The sequence below is a fragment of the Amphibalanus amphitrite genome, unplaced genomic scaffold (assembly GCF_019059575.1).
Source record: "Amphibalanus amphitrite isolate SeventyFive unplaced genomic scaffold, NRLGWU_Aamphi_draft 000044F_arrow, whole genome shotgun sequence".
Taxonomy (NCBI): domain Eukaryota; kingdom Metazoa; phylum Arthropoda; class Thecostraca; order Balanomorpha; family Balanidae; genus Amphibalanus; species Amphibalanus amphitrite.
Genome location: NW_024881540.1, coordinates 629,326 through 647,482, shown reverse-complemented (window position 1 = coordinate 647,482; position 18,157 = coordinate 629,326). Strand labels below are relative to the sequence as shown.

At 51.7% G+C, this 18,157-nt stretch overlaps 3 protein-coding genes and 1 long non-coding RNA gene across 4 annotated transcripts; all 4 read right to left on the bottom strand.

Annotated features, from left to right (window-relative positions):
- Positions 1 to 599: 599 nt before the first annotated feature.
- LOC122377423 (SH3 domain-binding protein 5 homolog) lies at positions 600 to 10,691 on the bottom strand. The gene is made up of 7 exons (XM_043357427.1): positions 10,360 to 10,691; positions 4,435 to 4,497; positions 4,056 to 4,233; positions 3,563 to 3,795; positions 2,921 to 3,132; positions 2,383 to 2,500; positions 600 to 1,859 (listed from the first exon to the last, which is right to left on the bottom strand). Exons 1-7 carry the CDS (start codon positions 10,399 to 10,401, stop codon positions 1,644 to 1,646), a joined length of 1,062 nt encoding a protein of 353 aa, XP_043213362.1. The 5' UTR covers positions 10,402 to 10,691; the 3' UTR covers positions 600 to 1,643.
- A 1,143-nt stretch (positions 10,692 to 11,834) lies between these two features.
- LOC122377422 (translation initiation factor IF-2-like) lies at positions 11,835 to 13,298 on the bottom strand. Its single transcript, XM_043357426.1, has 2 exons — positions 12,616 to 13,298; positions 11,835 to 12,200 (listed from the first exon to the last, which is right to left on the bottom strand). Exons 1-2 carry the CDS (start codon positions 13,097 to 13,099, stop codon positions 12,013 to 12,015), a joined length of 672 nt encoding a protein of 223 aa, XP_043213361.1. The 5' UTR covers positions 13,100 to 13,298; the 3' UTR covers positions 11,835 to 12,012.
- LOC122377384 lies at positions 13,155 to 15,126 on the bottom strand. Its single transcript, XM_043357339.1, has 4 exons — positions 15,009 to 15,126; positions 14,515 to 14,673; positions 13,978 to 14,279; positions 13,155 to 13,283 (listed from the first exon to the last, which is right to left on the bottom strand). The coding sequence occupies exons 2-4, from the start codon at positions 14,519 to 14,521 to the stop codon at positions 13,155 to 13,157; spliced, it is 438 nt and encodes a 145-aa protein (XP_043213274.1). The 5' UTR covers positions 14,522 to 14,673; positions 15,009 to 15,126.
- Positions 15,127 to 15,224: 98 nt separating this feature from the next.
- On the bottom strand, positions 15,225 to 18,055 carry LOC122377421. Its single transcript, XR_006255862.1, has 3 exons — positions 17,583 to 18,055; positions 16,933 to 17,090; positions 15,225 to 15,805 (listed from the first exon to the last, which is right to left on the bottom strand). It is a non-coding gene; the product is annotated as an uncharacterized LOC122377421 (long non-coding RNA).
- Between the last annotated feature and the right edge of the window lie 102 nt (positions 18,056 to 18,157).

Here is an 18,157-nt window from a genome sequence, read left to right as displayed (position 1 = left end):
GCCTCTGTTACTCTGGACTTATCTATTTTTTTCCATGGCATTCATCACATCTGATTACTAGAGAAAAGTAGGCGCATTTAATAATATTTATTTATGGTCGATGACCGATGTCAACACCAGGGTACCTATAGGTATAGGTATATCTGTAAGAATCTTGGGTATAGGTCAACACAGTCGGCATGTGTGCGATTCGAAGTCCGGAGGAAAGATGGTAAAAAAGCGTTGACAAGATGTTTTAATTGCTAGGTTGCTTCATCCCAGTAGCGGCGGAACACCTTCAATATAAAGGGGGGGGGGGGGGCAATGCCGACTTTTGGTCCCATTCTTTCCATGCAACGTCCATAGGCATCAAAGAAGAAGTTCGTATATCTTGAAGAATCTTGGTTCGTACCTACGTTCCTACGTGAATAAGAATTTATGATAGAATAGACGGCATCCGTAATGCATTTGTCGTTCTCTATTTATAAATTACACCAATGTTACATGTGGTGGTGAAGTGGTACTATATATGCGATAAAAAATATGTGCGTGAAGGAGAAACTTGAATGTTATTTTCCAGGCGACTTCATGACATTCCATCATGCCAAAAGACAGCGATAGAACTTCCGGTAGATGTTATTATTAGATATTCTAATAAACATTTTGCAGCAGATACCACACCACGACACCGTTATTAGTTCGTGTGCTAAATACATAACATACCATGGTCTTGACCGACGCCTTGGCCTGTATAACCAAAATTCAGGACGGCACAACCATCAGTGAATTGCGAGTGAGAACATAGGTAGGTACAGATTGTTCCACGACTCTCTGAAGCGGCAATTCTGAAGAAAATTTCGGAAAATATGAGAAGTCGTTTAAGCATGTACACATAAACCTTACAAATGTCTTTTCACCTTAACTCGACAATACATATTCATGAACATTTTAGCATGCCTACCAGCATCATTATCACTAAGCTAACTCACAAGACTCAATGCCCATAACGATAATCGCACTGCAGGCTTTCGGGACTTATCACGCTGCAAAAATGCGCTGCCGATAACAATACCTAACTAAGTAAGTCAACACGCTTCTCAATAGAAAAGCAATGCTAACCGGTGTATGTACAAGTTAAACTTACAGACTGCTGCCAGATTCAGAAAACATGAACCTGATAAGCTGCTATCCAGCTGCACTTACTACGGGCGGCTAAGTCACCCACTATTGCACTACTTATAAACAACCGACATCCGCTAGGCTCAGTAAACATGAACCTGAAAAGCTGCAGTGCAGCTGCACAAGGAATCGGGATCTATGGACGGAGCCGTTCTAAACCTACAGAGCGTACCATAGGGTACAAATTGTCGAGCAGGTCGCACTGTGAAGTGTGATAGTAGTCCTCCATATAGTCAATATACCGGACGGGATGAGCGGGACCGGGTCACGTCCAGGGAACGCATCTCTTCTGAGCGGCCGGCCGGCGGGTGAGCCCACCCTATCCTCAGTTCTGGACAGCTGTGTCCTGTGTCTACTATACCTACCACCGTCCGGCGCGGACGGCGTCCCATGTATCACACACAGTGCCCAGACGCGGACAGCTGCCGTATCGCTACATGTCCTCTCCAAACATTCAGACTGATGTGGCACCACACTCGGTGAGGTTACCAGCCGGCCGACGGCGGTCGCCTCCGCTCGCCGCCGGACCCCAGCTGGCCGCCGCCCGGCTCCGAGAGCGTCCGCCTCCTGCGGAGAGCGGCGCTCGGCGGCTCTGCCAGCGGCGCCTGCGGGCCCGCCGGCGCTGCAGCACCCCTCCCGGCGTACATACCGGCCGACATGGCTTCGATCTGCTCCCGGACATCCGCCCAGTACTGTTGCTCCTGCACGCACACACAAGGAGAGGAAATTAGTAACGCCAGATACGAGCCAGCACGTTAGCAGTAGCCGGATGCATGACAAAATGGTCTCATTGCATCACTGTTTTACGTAATCATTGTTTGTTGGGGTTAAGGGGAGCAGCGACAACGGACTGATACTGGCATAACTTTTTTGATAATATTGGATATTTACGAGTACGACCCAGTTCGTTGCTGCAACTGAAAGCAGAAAGCTTGCAATATTTACGCACATAATTGTTCAGATAATAGCAATGCATGACAGCAAACACATCCGAACATTATTCTTTCAGTGCATTTGTTCGTATTGTTTTCTTTATGAGGGTGGAAGCCGGAAATCTGCTATGTACTATTATCAAAGAATCAAAATCTGATTGTTTCATTCTTTTTTTCCTGTGATAGCAAGATGTCTGGATAAAAAGGAATGAAATTATTTTGTCAAAATCACAAAATAAATAATTTTGTGATCCTTGTAGTTTGTGTGCCGACTGACGGGTGCCTGACTGACCTGGCTGAGTCGGAAGTCCTCCTGATAGTCGCTAGTGGCCGACTCGCCGTCCAGCTCTATCCCAGCGTCCAGCTCAGCGGCGCCCAGGTCCATCGACACCAGGTCCGGCTTCAGCTCCCTGGACGGACCACATTGCGGTTAAACGAACACAACCGATATCAACCATACCACTGCGGCACAGCATCGCTATCGCTAACAACACAACCGATCGGCGATCAGCTATTACAAAAGTCAACATAATAGCAGAGACGATAGCAAAAAAGCGAGCGATGGAAGGATTTGCAAAGTAAATTTAGCAATAAAAATGAGGAATTAAAAAAACATGGAATGGACAACGGTGCATTAATATATCGGCAGTAGCCCGCAGGAACGTCTTTTTAATTGATCGTGGTCACCATGATCACAGGCCGATAACAATACCACCACACGATGTGTCTTCTTTTACAACAAGCAAGGAATTTTACGTGCTTTGCGATTCAATATTTTTGTTGGAGGTTTTAGGCAGTTTACAGGAAACCCCTCTGGAAAGGTTCATCACCTCATGCGTCGGCGCTCGTGAATCTGTTCAGAGATGCTCTCCAGTTCTCGCAGAGACGAGCTGTATCGGGACTTGGCGGCGCCCAGTGTCCGCTGCAGCTGCTGAATAGTTGCCTTCTGTCTGAGGAGCTCCTGCTGAACGACCTCTCGCTGCTCGAAGTAGGGCCGGGCGCGCGCCACGAACCGTTCCAAGGAGCGCTCCAGGTGCTTCAACTGCAGACAGGGCGCCGCACCAGGTCACACACGTCTGGGCTCGGTATGAATAACACAGTTAAGGCAAGAACTGGCAAGAGATACAGTGGTGGCCTTACGCGTAAACGCATGAACGTACACAAAAGAGAGAGGATGCAAGATACGACGTAAAATTATTCGTCGCATATTATTACCTTATCTTAGCCGATAAACTAAATATTATTACTATATATAATATTACATACAATTTTGTGAAAGCTGTTATAATGCATCTTGACAAAAAGTAATAATTATTTTGAGAGAGGTCGAGGAATCTATTACTTGCGTTGCTTCGATGGACCAACGATTCCCATACAAGGGGAAAAATAAAAACGTGACGTGCATCGCAAATGAATGATTCGCGTTTGTTTACAATGGCCACTGGTCCACCGTGCGGCGTCAGGCGGCTAACCTTGGCCTGCGCCTTGGCGAAGGTGTTGGCCCGCCGCAGGTGTTCGCTCTCGCTGGCGTGCTTGAGCTGCTCGGCCTCGAGCAGTTTCATGGTGGCGTGGTTGAGCAGCTCTTGCCAGGCGCTGTCGAACTGGTACTGGGGCGACGGCGGCGGCGGCTGGTCGGCGCCGCTCTGGCGCGGCAGGAAACGCTCCTCGGCCAGGCGGATCGTCTCGCGCGCGTTCTGGTGCAGCACTGCCGGAATGGCGGACCAGAGAGTCGCTCGTTATTCGGGAACTGCACGCGGTAACGCTAGTTTCTGACAGAAGTGCTCTAGTGTGCTTTTTCTTTCATTACGATCTTTGTGTATTTGCAGCATCTGAATATGCAAATATATCAAACTTTGAGCAACACAATGATAGCAGCAGAGCAATGTCAGCAGATCCTAGACTGGAAGGAACTGGAGAGTACCCGCTGGAGTCTGGACCCTTGGGGATACGATCGGAGCTGCTCACCGCTGGCCCGTTGGAACTGCACGGCGGCCCAGTGGCAGTCGAGCTGGGTGCGGCGCGCTGCCTCCCTCGCCTCATAGTACGGCCTCGCCTTCTCCACGGCCGAGCCCAGCCGGCGCGAGAGAAGCTTCAGACTGGCTGTCGAGTTGTTTAGCGTCGTCCGGAACAAGGCATTGGCCTCCTGAGAACCAGCAGAAGTGTGTGGATAACAATTTACTGCTTATCATGGTAATTCACCTCGCCATAGTAAGATTACATGTCTTGTTTATAGTGAAGCATGCATGTAGCTATTTGTGTATCCATGAACATCAGCATGCCTACTGGTCATCTGGCTGCTGCTATAGGTATCAAATAGCTATAGATGCACTTCACTTCAACTCACCTCCAACTTATTTTCAAGCCTGTTGATATCGTCTGATGATGCATTCAGGCGTTCCAGCTCAACCTGAGAAGAGAAATTATTTTGAAAATGTGCTGTGGTAGGCTTATGACAAAAGAGACACAGCTGTGTTCATGCACTCCTTTTAAACTGCCCCCCCCCCGCATTGCGGAAACTGGAAGGGGCCGAAACAGCCTCTCTGTCCTCTTCCCTCCATATCTCCCTAACGGCTAGGCTACCTACACTATGCATCATCATCTGATCCAGGGAAGTATGTGCATGTTCTCATCTGCATTTCTGTGCTTGCAGGATTTCCTTTATTGATATTTGTTTTCTATCTGTTTTGTCCACTTCAGTATGCTTACGTCAGTAAGCATGACAACTCGCAAGCACTACCTATGCCAATGAACATACTGTTATGTGGGTTTGAATTACAATTGGGCCATTGACGTCATTTGGCCTCTATCAATAAACGCTTTTGTATGACCCATACGAGGTCACGTCGGGGCGGTGGCCGGGACGGTCGGTCAGTTGGACACTAGCTCTCGCCACATAAGTACCTCGGTCCCCGCGCTGGTTGGTGTTGGGGCCGTCTGCGCCAGCGGTTCTGGCGGGACGCTCACCTCCCCCCACCCGAGAACGGTCTCCTTCCGATATTCCCGGCTTGAAACCGTCCGTCATCCGTGCCAACTGCCAGGGGTCCTGGCGGGACGTACGTAATACGTATCTTAACCCTGGCCTGCGGCACGGGGCAATCCCTGAGGGCCAGCATCCTTCCGATTTCCTTCGGTTCCAAAATCGTTCACGCCAGTGGTTCTGGCATTTCTTGTCTGTCTCGTTCCGTATATGTATTGAGGGTCGATAACCGTACAATATAGCAAAGTCAAAGGAACAATACAATTTAGCTAATTGCTTTTCTAATTTCTTTTTTTTTCAGCGGTACTACGGGCTGAAAATGTGTTTCTTATTTGGTATCTCCAGTCAAGTTGTTTGTTTTGAGACGCTTCACTGCTGTTCTTTTGTTTGTTTGTCACATCAGCGTCTGGAGGGAGGTGATGTGATGTGATAGACCCTCCCGTCAGAGCGGCTGGGCCCGCCCCTGCGACCAGGGTCGCGGGGCGCTGTCGGTGTCAGGGTCAGTTGGCTCGGCTGCGTGCCGGGGTGCGCACGCTCGTGTGTGTAGTGCCGTGTAGTGTTCCGAATACACTCGACCGCAACTCAACACTTGCCTTACATTAAAGGTCATCGGGATAGAAAAGGCCACTTGGCCTATAGGTCCCGTTCTCACCGAGGTACTTGCAGAGACATTCAGGACTCTTAACCAGCGCCCTGCTGGGGGGGTGTTTGAACACCCCCCCCCCTTGTGGTTTTTCGCGAATATCTCAAAAACGGCGGCGCGGAGCGCCGCCGTTTTTGGTACACCTTATCACACATCAATTCTACACATGTTGTGAAAATTTCAGACCAAGGTCATTCAAGGTCAGGTCACCAGGTCACTTGAAGTGACCTCACCTCATAAAAAGTTTCAATGTCTGTCATAGCTACACCGAGTGACCGATCGCTTTGAAACTTTCAGCGATTGCTAAGAGCAATAGCATGTACAAAATGTATATCTCAGAATTTTGATATCGATGACCTAAGGTCAGGTCAATTTTGCGACCTCCCCATTATAAGTCAATGGGAGAAAATTGAAATGCGCCTCTTTTGGACGAAAGACATTATGAACACTCCCAAACACTGAATTACAAGTGGTTTAGACACACTGAACATGAAAATGGTGTCCGTGACCCCTGTTTATGCCCTGAGGTCATCTAAGGTCACGAATGGTATCTAACGGTTTTTCGCAAATAACTTTTGATAGAGGCATGCTAGAGCGATGAAAACGCCTTAGATGTGTTCAGCTCGACGATACGGATCGACTGATATGCAACATGACCCTTTCCGGTCAGGTCATGACCTTGACCTTAGGTCAAATTTTCAAGTTGACCTTTCAAGGTCAAGTTATAGTTCATTCGATGCGTCTTGACGAGAGGAACACGATGCCGGTAAAAGTAAGCTCGTACAATGCTTGGGTCAAAAGTTATTGCAGAAAAACTGTTTCCGAAAAAAATCGGCTATTTTTGCAGTTTTTGCCCCCTGCAGGCAAAACCGTTGACGTTAGGTCAAATCTGAGAAAATTACTCAGAAAGGGCGTTAATAGGGCTATCGAATGCGCTTTTCCGCGGAGCTGTAGTTCTATTGGTTCCCGAGTTATGCGTTGGCTTCTTGGAAATTGTCGACATTCGACCTGGAAATCGGCGAAATTTTGCCTTCAATGACCTCTGGTGACCTGACCTTTGACCTGACCAAAAAATTGACTGAAGTGATTTCCTCATTATTTTTGACGCTCTTTCGAACGCCGCCTTCCGCGTATCGCTACGTGGCCCAGGAGCCGAGTTAGAAGGGGGGTGTTCAAACACCCCCCCCCCCCCAGCAGGGCGTGGAAATCCAGGACCCCCAGCAGGGCGCGGGTTAACCCGCGCACCGACGGGGGGCCGGATATCCGCCCCCTCCCCCTGAGGTTTTTCGCGAATAGCGGGAAAACCGCGGCGCGTAGCGCCGCGAAATTTGGTACAACTATTCCCTCATCAATTTTACACATGGTGTGCAAGTTTGAACCTCCTTCCTTTTAAGGTCAGGTCACCAGGTCACTCTGAATGACCCAACCTCAAGTCACTTTTTTGCAACTTTGTCACCGTGCCAGAGCTACAGTAGATGTCGGAGGCCTTTGAAAGTCGCAGCCCGCAGGATGTTATTAGGTCATTAGTAGCTACAATTTGTCTATCTCGGAATTTTGATATCGGTGACCTAAGGTCAGGTCAATTTCGCGACCTCCCCATTATAAGTCAATGGGGGAAAAATCAACTCCCTGTTTTTACCACTAAAACGGGTAGGAATGGCCCCATATACCATACATGACTTCATGTACGATCAACCTTCACTACCTTGAGGTCTGTTTTGCTGTTGGGAAGCTGTGAGGTCATGTGACGTCATCAAATGTCACCAAAGGTTTTTGGCCAATAACTCCGTACAGGAACAAGATACAGCCGCATGGATGGTCTCATTGTGTTCAGCTCGTCAAGACGCATCGAATGATATACATGATGACCTCGAGGTCACGTGACCTGAGGTCAACCTTTGACCTTGACCTTTCGAGGTCAACATATATATCATTCGATGCGGATTGACGAGAGGAGCACGATGCTGCCCTTAGTTTGGTCCTATCTTGACTAATTCGAAAGTTATTCGAGAAAAACTCTCTCCATATCTAGCGCCGCCATTTTGACTTTTTCGACCCCTGTGACGTCATCTTTGACCTGACCTGAAAATGACCTGTGTAAAAATTGTAGATCTTGACCGTGCGTATCCGATGCCGTTTACTGCTTGTCGCTATCTCGCTTCGTTCTCGAGATCTCAGGGGGGCGGTCATCCGCCCCCCCCCCCCCCGTCGGTGCGAAGTTGGCGCAGACCCCCGTCGGTGCGCGGGTTAAGGTTGTGGCATGACATAATTAGGTGGGCCCAGTGATGGCCAAGTCGTGCCTTGAATGTCGAGTGTTTCGGCCGAAACGACTTCAGTAGGTAGAGCGTTCCAATCGCTGATGATGCGGACGCTGAAGCTGCTTCGTCGGGCGAGAGTCACAGCTCAGGGTTTGAGCAGCTTCCACCCGTGTCCTCTGGTCAGTTCGATCTCGTTCTTGGTGAAGAAGGTGGTTGGCGGCACATCAATTCCACCGTGGAACAGCTGGTAAACCGTCAGCATATCTCCCCCGCGGCGACGATAGAACAGGGACGGCAGTCGGAGACGCTCCAGACGCTCGGGGTAGGGAAGGTGCTTGCTGGACCCCAGCATACGCTTGGCGCGTCTCTGGACCTTTCCAAGCGTTTCTGGTCACCCGTCACCTTTGCTGAATGTACCCCAGACGGCGTTCCCAAACTCCAGAAAGGGGCGGACAAGAGCCTTGTAGAGCAAAGGTAAGGTCGTCTCGTCGATGTGAGCGAAGGATCGCTTGATGACCGCGAGCAGCTGCGAGGCTTTTGAAACAGCCGCCGCCGTTTGCGAGTGGAACTTCAGCTCCGAGTCGATTATGATCCCTAAGTCCCTTTCTTCGTCTACCACGGCGATGGGCAACCTGTACTCATGCGCAGGGCTTCTTGAGCCCATGTGCATCACCTTACACTTCCCTGCGTTTAACGGTAGCAGCCCCCTTGAGGAACATCGTGCCAGAGCATCCCGGTCACCCTGCAGACCATCACCACAGTCGGATGGATTTGTCAGTGGCTTGTATAGCTTGGTGTCGTTCGCGAACATCTTCACATAGCTCGAGACCTCTATGGCATGTCGTTGACGGATATTGTGAATAGCGTCGGCCCCAACACTGAGCCTTGGGGGACACCGCTGAGTGGAGACAGGTGCCCACTCCGAGCTGCAGCCCTGAATCAGCACCCGTTGACGACGGCCAACTATAATAGGAAGGTCTGTATCCAGGTGAGAAATTTACCTCCGACACCATACGACCTCAGATTCTCGAGAAGACGTTTGTGTGGCACCGAGTCAAACGCTTTGGCGAAATCCAGGTAGACCACATCCACCGGGGTTCGGTCTTTCAGGGCGGCAGTCCAGTCTTCCAGTGCCTCAAGCAATTGGGAGCTACCCGAACCCTTCGCCAGGAAACCATGCTGGGCTCTGTGAAGCACGCCGTTTGTTGACATATGGTGCAGGAGCTCATCCTTGATGACAGATTCGAGGACCTTATCAACAGACGGTCAGACGGATGTCAGGCTGACCGGCCTGTAGCTCGCTGGTATGCAGCGATCTGCTTTTTTAATATCCGAGTCATGTTGCCGATTTTCCACTCTGGGGGGACATCACCGGAGTCCAGCGACTTCCTGAAGATCCAGCGCAGTGGGTGAGAGAGGACGGCTGCATTCTCCTTCAGTACCCGAGGGTGAAGCTGAAGACCATCGGCCCGGGTCGTGGTGAGCTGTGTGCGCGCAGTGCTTGACGTCCTCCAGAAGCTGTGCGTCATGAGGGCACTCCAGGACTAGGATGGTTGGTGTCTGAGGCTTGAAGACCCATTTCTTTTTAATTTATCACACATTTATTTCTAATATAATTGACAATAATCCATGATCATTAATTAGTCACCTAGATTCAATAGAGAGCCACGAAGTCTGCCAATAACTGTCTCAAGTAATAAAGCAAGCACACAGATTCTGAAAAAGGTTCAGAACTCCAAACTTCATAGGTATTGGTAGATAATCCTGACAAGATAATCCACTTGCCATTTCCTGGACTGAACATGTGATTTCCTTGACTGAATGTGAGTGACCCTGGTGGTGTTTCACCGGTGATAGCAGCACGCTGCTATTCTGAAGGGTGTTCACGGGCACCGCACACAGCTGCGTGCGGTGTGTGGCATGTGCGGTGCGTCCAGCAGGCGTGGGGGGTAGGGGCTCTGACGTCACGGCTGCGTGCGGTGGACGGTCCGCTGTGGCCAGTCCCGACCGGCCACAGCGGTCGCTGTGTGTGGTGACGGAAGGCTGACGTAGGGACGCAGTGGGCGGAGCTTGGAGGCTGTTATAGCCCAGTGTAACTGACTGATTTCAGTGTAACTGACCCAGTGTGACTGATGACTGATCTGTGCACCAATTTCACGCAAAGCTCGTCAAAACTGAAACACAGGACATGGGTGCTATTTCATGGAACATCACACAGTGTCTACCTTGGCCTCAAACAAAAGCTGGTGGGGTCAACAAATTTTGCATAGCCATTTAGGCATCAACTGGTATCAGTATGAGGGCTCAGGGGGGTTTTAGTTTGGTTTACTTACTAAGGGTCAAGGGACGCTGCGAAAGTCGCAACTACATTACAAAGTTGATTACCCTTACCGGCACACGTGGATCAACCGGTTCTTCCTCAGCCTCTGCCATGTCAATGACATATAGATGAATTTCGATTCATACACAAGTAAGAAATATTTGAACAGCCCCCATGATGAAATGGGAGCCACTCAAACACACCACATACACTGTTTGTTATCTGTAAGAATCTTGCTGTTTGTTAAAGGGATTATCAGGGTTTAAAAATTGAAAGGAATCGGAATGTATTGCCTATCAGTTAAGTCTCCAGACTCTGCCGATTTCAACGATATACATAAAATGCCTATTGATGCTATACTTTGCAAGTTATAGCCGTTTGAAAAACGACAAAAATGTACTTACTCCCGCAAAACAAGTACTTGAGCGGTCAGATTGGCCCATCACTATAATGTAAACAAAGAGCGGCCTTGCGAAATTTTGCGGGATTGAGGATTTCTACAAGATTTCGGTGATAGGCATTGGTTGTCGATATACGATGGATTTTTGGTGAAGAACTCGACTGAAATTGAAACAAATTGAAGAATTGCTTGTCTAAGGCAGCAAGATTTATAAACATCGCCAAATTTATCATATGCAATTGGAGCTTGTTTCAGTTTTTTTATAGCAGGGTCATGATACAATTTTCTTTCAATGGTAGATTCGTCATGGTACAGTACAATTTAAATGGTAATTTCGAGTAATTTATGTCATTGAATTGAAACTGCAAGTACATCCCACAAAAGAGCTTATCCTCTTCAATTTTCAGTCTTGATCTGACTGATTAGTGATTTGTCAAGAGTGCGAAAAGTGAGGTGACAAGAGAGCTACAGGTTTTTCAAGATTTAAGTGTTCTTGAATAGCAGGTTGTACAACATTGTGCTGTGACATAACCATTGGGCCTTGTGCCCCCTGTGACAGAGCCCCTGCATCAGCTGGTCTGACACGGCTGGGCTCGCAAGTCGCAAAGAACGTCTTGGTGCTCTTAATTATGATTGATGATTGTGATGTGAAAGGAGGGTACCTACATGGCAAAATACATTTGTATGTAATTTCTTGCCACAGTACCCACCTGCATGTACATTTTTGTTGTCTTTGTGTGAAAAATGAATATATTTTAAGGAAAATTAAGGCATTTCTGTTTGAAGCATGCAGAAATTCATGTGTGATGCTGTCCCGGCAACTCATGTGGAACAGAACAGGCTGCAGAGTGCCAGATCGTGCTTGAACAGAGAGAATCATCAGCTATCTACATATGCGCATGCTTTGAAGTTCCCTGCCTTTTCCCACATTCTACTTGCTAGTTGTGAATAGGATCGGACAAGGCAAGGTACTCATGCTCATGGTGCCACCATGTGCAATTACTGACTGGTGAATTCGGTGGCTAAAATCCTTAACGCTCTATGGATAATTATTCTGCTCTTATGTTCAGTATGTTGATATCAGAAACTCACCAAGGTAACCTGCCCTGTGGCATTTCTTAGTTCAAAAATGTAAGCATTACACTCATCAGTCATGTAACTTGTATTTACATCCATGAACAAACAATGTGCAAAGGGGCTACCCAACAAGCATTACTGTCTACAGCGTAGCGCGTACCGCCTCCGCAAGGGGCGCGCCCCTCTACAATGGGCATGCGCGAACCCCTTCTCTGCAATGGGCGCGCCGGCGAACGTACGCGAGCGATCACGGGTCGCCACCACCAGCTGGCGACTGACGGCGCAAGGCCATAAAACTACGACGGCGGGCCCGGCAGCAGCGCGCGGTGTGGGGGGGGGGGGGCGTTGGACACGGGATGGACGCACAGTCGCGCACCACGACCGACGGCGACATCACCTGCTGCGTCTGGCTCGGCGAGCGCAGCTGGGAGCCGGCTGGAACAGACAGAGCGGAGTCAGCCGGCGGAGAGACCCGGGGGACGGGAGAGAGACACGGGCCAACAAACTGGGAGAGATTCGAATGCCCGCACGACAGCAAGGAGCAAACATGCCCGTTATATTCACGTGTCGATTGTCATGACGTCAGTCTTGAGCACAAGCTGACTTCATCCCTACATCCCGTTTTACTTATAATCATAATTGAGGTCCTGGATCGGTACACCGGCTCAGTCACCTGTTGACGGCGGCGCACAGCGTGACCTACCCGCCCTTCAGCCGGCCCCAGCAGGGTGAGTAGTGAGTACTAATACCCGCCCCCATGCCAATGCCAAAATCACTAGCACTGAGAGTTTTATGGAAAAGCCCTCCTCAGTGGCCGGTATGAGCTGGCCGTGCGGCGGCCGCGACTGACCTGCGGCCGCTGAAGGTCTGGTGAGTTGGACGGGCACCTCCGGCACTGTCGGCAGGGCGGCCGATTTGAGCGCAGCGCTGTCCAGTCGGACTGACGGCAGCACAGAGACCAGCTGTCCGTGCAGGCAGCACCGGTGGCCCGAGTCGCTGCTGCTGCGGACCCGGCCCGGTACCGGCGCCGGGTGGTGGCCGGCCGCGGCCGGGAGCGGGTCCGCCGTCCGCTCCGCGTCCCCGGCCGCCCCGCCGCCGCTCTCTGGACCGGCCGGAACGGTGACGGTGACCGCGCTGATCTGAAGGCGCACCTCCAGACGCTCCAGGGCCGGCAGCCAGGCCAAAGTCGGAGCGGCGGGCGGCGCCGGCGGAGTGGGGGAGACGGCCGCCGCAGCGGAGGTGTTGGGTGACACTGCGGGTAGGTTCCTCTCCGTGGTGTGGCTCCGTGCCGATCGCGAGGTACCCGAGTGTCCTTGCGGCCGGGGCACATCCATGGCGGCGGCGGCGGCGGCTCGGGCGGCTGGGGTAGTGGCGGCGGCGCCGGGCCACTCAGCTGCTGGCCAGCTGAGTGGCCAGGGACAGCCAGAGCAGCAGTGCCGGCTGCCAGCAGAGCAGGGCCGGCTCGGAGACGACCACCAGCAGCGGGCAGCTGTCCGCGGCGGCGGCAGCTGTCGGCAGCTGCAGCAGCGCCCGTACCGCCCGACCCCCACCGGACACGATTTGGTAGCCGAGGTCTGTGACGTCAGCTGGGCGTGAAGTTTTCCCTTCACCATAGGCTTTACACACAAATTGACCAAAGTTCATGCCAGGATATCTCAGTCTGGAAGTGCAAAAAGGATTAAATATTGGCGTCATTAGATTCAGTGTTTCATTTCATGTCTGAAAACGTCCATTATTAGGCCTCAAAGAAGGTACAAGTACTCGAAATCGAAGTTCAAAAAGATGCTGTCGTGTACATAATCTGGTAGCATCACGTGACCTCTTTACAGCAGTTTATAAATAATTTCATAATCTAGTTACACGATTGCTGCTTCAAACAACATAAATAATACATCTTCAACATTTATTACTTCCGTTTAGGTCACAACATTGCAAAAAGCAAAGTTTACCACCGTAGTCACGTGACCAAAGTTGTAGCGGGGGTTGGGACAAACGCTTGAAGGGCTTTAATTTTTCAAAATAAATTATATAGTTTTCGTGATGAAATTGAAAGATTGTAATTTTTCATTACATAATACGAATTTTGGTATGTAGGATATTTTATTTGTAGGCAGAATTCTCCACATAAAAAATGATAATGACGTCACGGGGGCTTTGCTCAAAACATCGGACCTACCTGTTTCTTATAGGTATCTTGGTACCGCCCGCTCGCCGCCGCCGCCGGGAGCCGGCGCGTCGGCCTCCTGGGGCGCGGCCAGCACGGGCCGGCCGTCCAGCTGACAGCGCACCGGGCGGCGCCGGCCCAGCACCAGCCGGTCTGACACAGCCGCACGTCCAGGTCGCACAGGTCCGTCTCTAGTGGCAGGTCCAGCTGCGAGCCGGCCGGCTCAGCGCCGGCGGTCCCCCGGTCGTCGGCGCAGTGCAGCCAGTCGGCGTGGCACACCTGCTCTGTGAGCGGGTGCTGGGAGCCGGCCCACAGGGCCGGCGCCAGCAGCGCCTTCCAGTAGACCGAGGCTGAGGAGGGATACAGTCAGGAGCCGCGGCTGTAGTTATTCATTTCCAATCGACAATAGGGCATTGGGGCAGTGTTCCCGCCACTTCTAATGAGTAGTAATGTCGAGCCTACCACAGTGTACTTCACAACTAGAAAACGCACTCAACAATAATCACACAACAAAGGCACACTCTCAGGGCCATTCTAACAAAACACCCGCGGTTATAATTAGCATTACTCGGTATAATGACTGACCGTGCATCGTGTGTGGACGTGGCAGTTGTAGAGCAGCGCAGCGGTCGGCCGGCGCCGCTCAAGCTGGGAGACAAACCGGCACAGCCGGGACGGGTACATGGGCTGCTGCTCGTTCCACTGGATCGTCTGACAGCGCAGCTGGAGACGCACCTCACCGGCCTGAGGACGGGGGAAGACTGGGTGATACAACCGGGACAGACAAATAACACAGCTGCTGTAGACGTATATACCTCCCCGGCCTGGTGACCGCGGGCGGGTAATACGACCTCATAGAACAGCGATCAGCCGGATCATCGAAGCACGCATCTCAGGAGCCCATCTCCTTGCAAGTCTGCGATCATATCTCAACGCCCAACTGCAGCAGCTCTTCAAACAATGCAGCTGATGCTGTCCTTTCGAACATCCCCGCTATGCATGGACCCACGCCGCCCAGCTCCCCGTTGGCGGCCACCACTGTCAGCCGCCGCCCCTTCCTCCGCTGCGCGGAGACCCACCTTTTCCAAGTTCCCATGGCCAGCCAACACGGTGACTCGCGGCTCCAGCACCGTCAGCTACAGGTCGCGAGCCGGGGTGTTGGCCTCCAGCGCCACCGCCTCTCTCCGTGCGGCACTGGGCCCGGGCAGGCCTCTCCGTCCGCTGCGGGAGAGGGCAGAGGGTAGAGGAGAAGGTCAGGGCGGGCCTCCCCGCCTGCAGCAGAACAGGGGGAAGGAGCGGTCAGGTGGGTCTCCCCGTCCGCTGCAGGAGAGGGCAGAGGGGCGTTAGTGGTAGTGGGCAGATGAAACGGAATGTTTATTTCAAAGATATACACTTTTTCACTAGTACGGCAACTATACTTCTCAGAGGTGAAAATCGCTGCTGGGACGCACTGCCGAAAAAGAGGGAACTTGCAAGTCACAAGCAGCGATGGGGACGACTCATGAAGAACAGTGCATCATGTTAAACAACTTCAAGCTAACTCTGAGCGCTACTCAGTACTCAGTTCACTACTCACCCTGCTGGGCCGGCTGTAGGGCGGGTAGGTCACGCTTTGCGCCGCCGTCATCAGGTGACTGAGCCGGCGTACCGATCCAGGACCAGGAGCCCAAGCAGGCCCTTGTCCAGTTTCTGCAGCAGCAGCGTGTGCCGTCACCGGCAGAGCTGTCGCTGCCAGACGACTGCCGTCAGCGCCCGGCGCACGCGCTATAAACACTGCGCCGCGGCGAGCGAGCACGGCGCGCTGCATCAGCTGGTAGCTGCTGAGCGCCGCCAACCCCAGCACAGCAGCTGGCGGAGCGCCGCGCTACACGACGACCTGTCGGGGCGCGCGGGCGGGTCAGAGGGTGGGGGAGGGGGGGGCCAACAGGGTCAATCACATCACCTCTCTATGCAATGGGCGCGCGCGTGCGCACCGGCGATGGGCGCGCGCCCGCCGCCGGTGCCCGATGGGCACGCGCTGGCCGCCGGTGCCGATGTGCGCGCGCCCGCCGCCGGTGCCGATGGGATGGGCACGCACCGGCCGCCGGTGCCGATGGGCGCGCGCCCGCCGCCGGTGCCGATGGGATGGGCGCGCGCTCGCCGCCGGTGCCGATGGGATGGTCGCGCGCCGGCCGCCGGTGCCGATGGGCGCGCGCCCGCCGCCGGTGCTGATGGGATGGGCGCGCTGGCCGCCGGTGCCGATGGACGCGCGCCCGCCGACGGTGCCCGATGGGCGTGCGCTGGCCGCCGGTGCCGATGGGATGGGCGCGCGCTCGCCGCCGGTGCCGATGGGATGGTCGCGCGCCGGCCGCCGGTGCCGATGGGATGGGCGCGCACCGGCCGCCGGTGCCGATGGGCGCGCGCCCGCCGCCGGTGCCGATGGGATGGTCGCGCGCCGGCCGCCGGTGCCGATGGGCGCGCGCCGGCCGCCTATCAAGTTAACCTGTCCAGATGTACAGAAAGAATGTTTAGTCTGTCAAATACATGTACAGCTGGTATACCTACCCTGTAGCTGCAACTGTTTTGACCATGTGGCCCAGCAAAGTTATCTGGCCTAGGTAATGATTGTGATTCAGGGATGAATCCCTGGGAAGAAAATATAGATGATGGTGCTTCAGGAGACTGGAGATTGTCGTGAAGAAGCATTCCTTAATTAGTGTTAGTCACCATCCAAGCCATATGACCAAAACACACCACATCAATATTATCCCAAAATTATATTTAAAAACTTTATGGTTGGTTACACACAAGTTTTTTAGGTGACCACACTCAAACACGAGACTACTAGGGTGCCAACGTCACTTGTCAGGCTCAATGCACCAGCTGCTGTTCATACAATTTGGAAGACTCAACATCAGCTATCAGGTTCTACATCACATCAAGTGTTCAATGTAACAATGTTCGTGCCACTTTTACAAGTTGTGCTAAAAACCAGTTCAATTACAAAGGAAATGCCAAACCCACCTTCCACGACTGCTATTGACGGTACGGCATGTGGTGACGTTCTAGCCCTTTCTCCAAGCAAAAGATCTTGAGGGTTGAAGTGGCAGCTACACACAAGTGCTTCGTCAACCTGCTTGTCCGCCAAGCCATCTTCTAGGACAGCCACCCAACCAAGTCTCCTAAAAACAGCATGACTTTGTGATCAAAGGTCTGGGAAAATTGCAAGGCTTGCCATTCCAGTACAAGTAACAGATAACAAGTAACCACAGATAGTACATTGAGTACTTTAGTTATATGTGTAGATGAACTCCGAGTTGTAGGTTGTAGGTTGTAAGCTGAAGCATGTAGGTTGTAGGTTCGTGGGAGGCTGTAGTTTAGTAGGTTATTAGGTAATAGGTAATATTAGGACTTAGGTCAAGTTCGCTTGTTTTTTTTTTCCTCGGACCACTCAGACTTCATCCACACAATTTACTCGTACGCCTTACTGTTTGATGTATGAGTAACACTTCAAACATTTGTGTGTTCAAACACTTCAAACACTTCAAACATTTGATCATTACATTTGTGCATGTTTGACATAAAAACATATATTAATACAATTTCGTAAAATATGCAACTGTTTTTCACTTAGTGCCTGCCCCGCAATCTCCAGGATTTGAAATTGGACTTACTTGACACGGTTTTCGGAACATGGAAGAAGTTGAGACCGGGACAAATGACAATCAGCCTTTGTTTTTCCACAACCCTTCACACTACACCGCCGATTTCGCACTTGGCGGGATGGCGCCATTCCGTCCAACTCATACAGCCTCAGAAATTACAACAACACACTCAACTAACGGAATATCCGTCAAACAAATCTTATTTACGACGACACGAGCCAATGCTAACAACGCTTGCCAGTTGCGGAGTGGAGACGTCAGAGAGAAAAAAGTCTTTAGATTTCTCCAATTTCCCCACGTAACGTTGAACGGCCATTGCGGCCTTATCTGGTATGCGACGGCCTTATCTGGCATACAAAATATCTCTAGAAGTCTCTAGCTAGTGTTAAGCCTATGGACTTATAGGGAAATGTATCCGAGTACTTGGTACTGCCTCCTCCAGGTACTGGCTGGCAGACGGATCAACTTTGGAGGCCCACCATTTGGAAATTAGGCAATTTTGAGACGAATGATTTCGGATCGGGGCCTCAGCCACCTTCATCTACACGTTTCACTGAGTAACTCCGAAATTTCGGAAAAAACCC

Coding starts and splice junctions, on each gene's coding strand:
- LOC122377422 (XM_043357426.1), bottom strand. CDS start 13,099: ATGGATGTGCCCCGGCCGCAAGGACACTCGGGTACCTCGCGATCGGCA. Junction 12,201..12,615: donor CAGACCTTCAGCGGCCGCAG/GTCAGTCGCGGC, acceptor TGTCTGTTCCAG/CCGGCTCCCAGCTGCGCTCG.
- LOC122377384 (XM_043357339.1), bottom strand. Junction 13,284..13,977: donor GCCGGCTCCCGGCGGCGGCG/GCGAGCGGGCGG, acceptor GCGCTGCTGCAG/CTGCCGACAGCTGCCGCCGC.
- LOC122377423 (XM_043357427.1), bottom strand. CDS start 10,401: ATGGCAGAGGCTGAGGAAGAACCGGTTGATCCACGTGTGCCG. Junction 4,498..10,359: donor CGGTTGATCCACGTGTGCCG/GTAAGGGTAATC, acceptor TTCTCTTCTCAG/GTTGAGCTGGAACGCCTGAA. Junction 3,133..3,562: donor TCGCCAAGGCGCAGGCCAAG/GTTAGCCGCCTG, acceptor CCCTGTCTGCAG/TTGAAGCACCTGGAGCGCTC.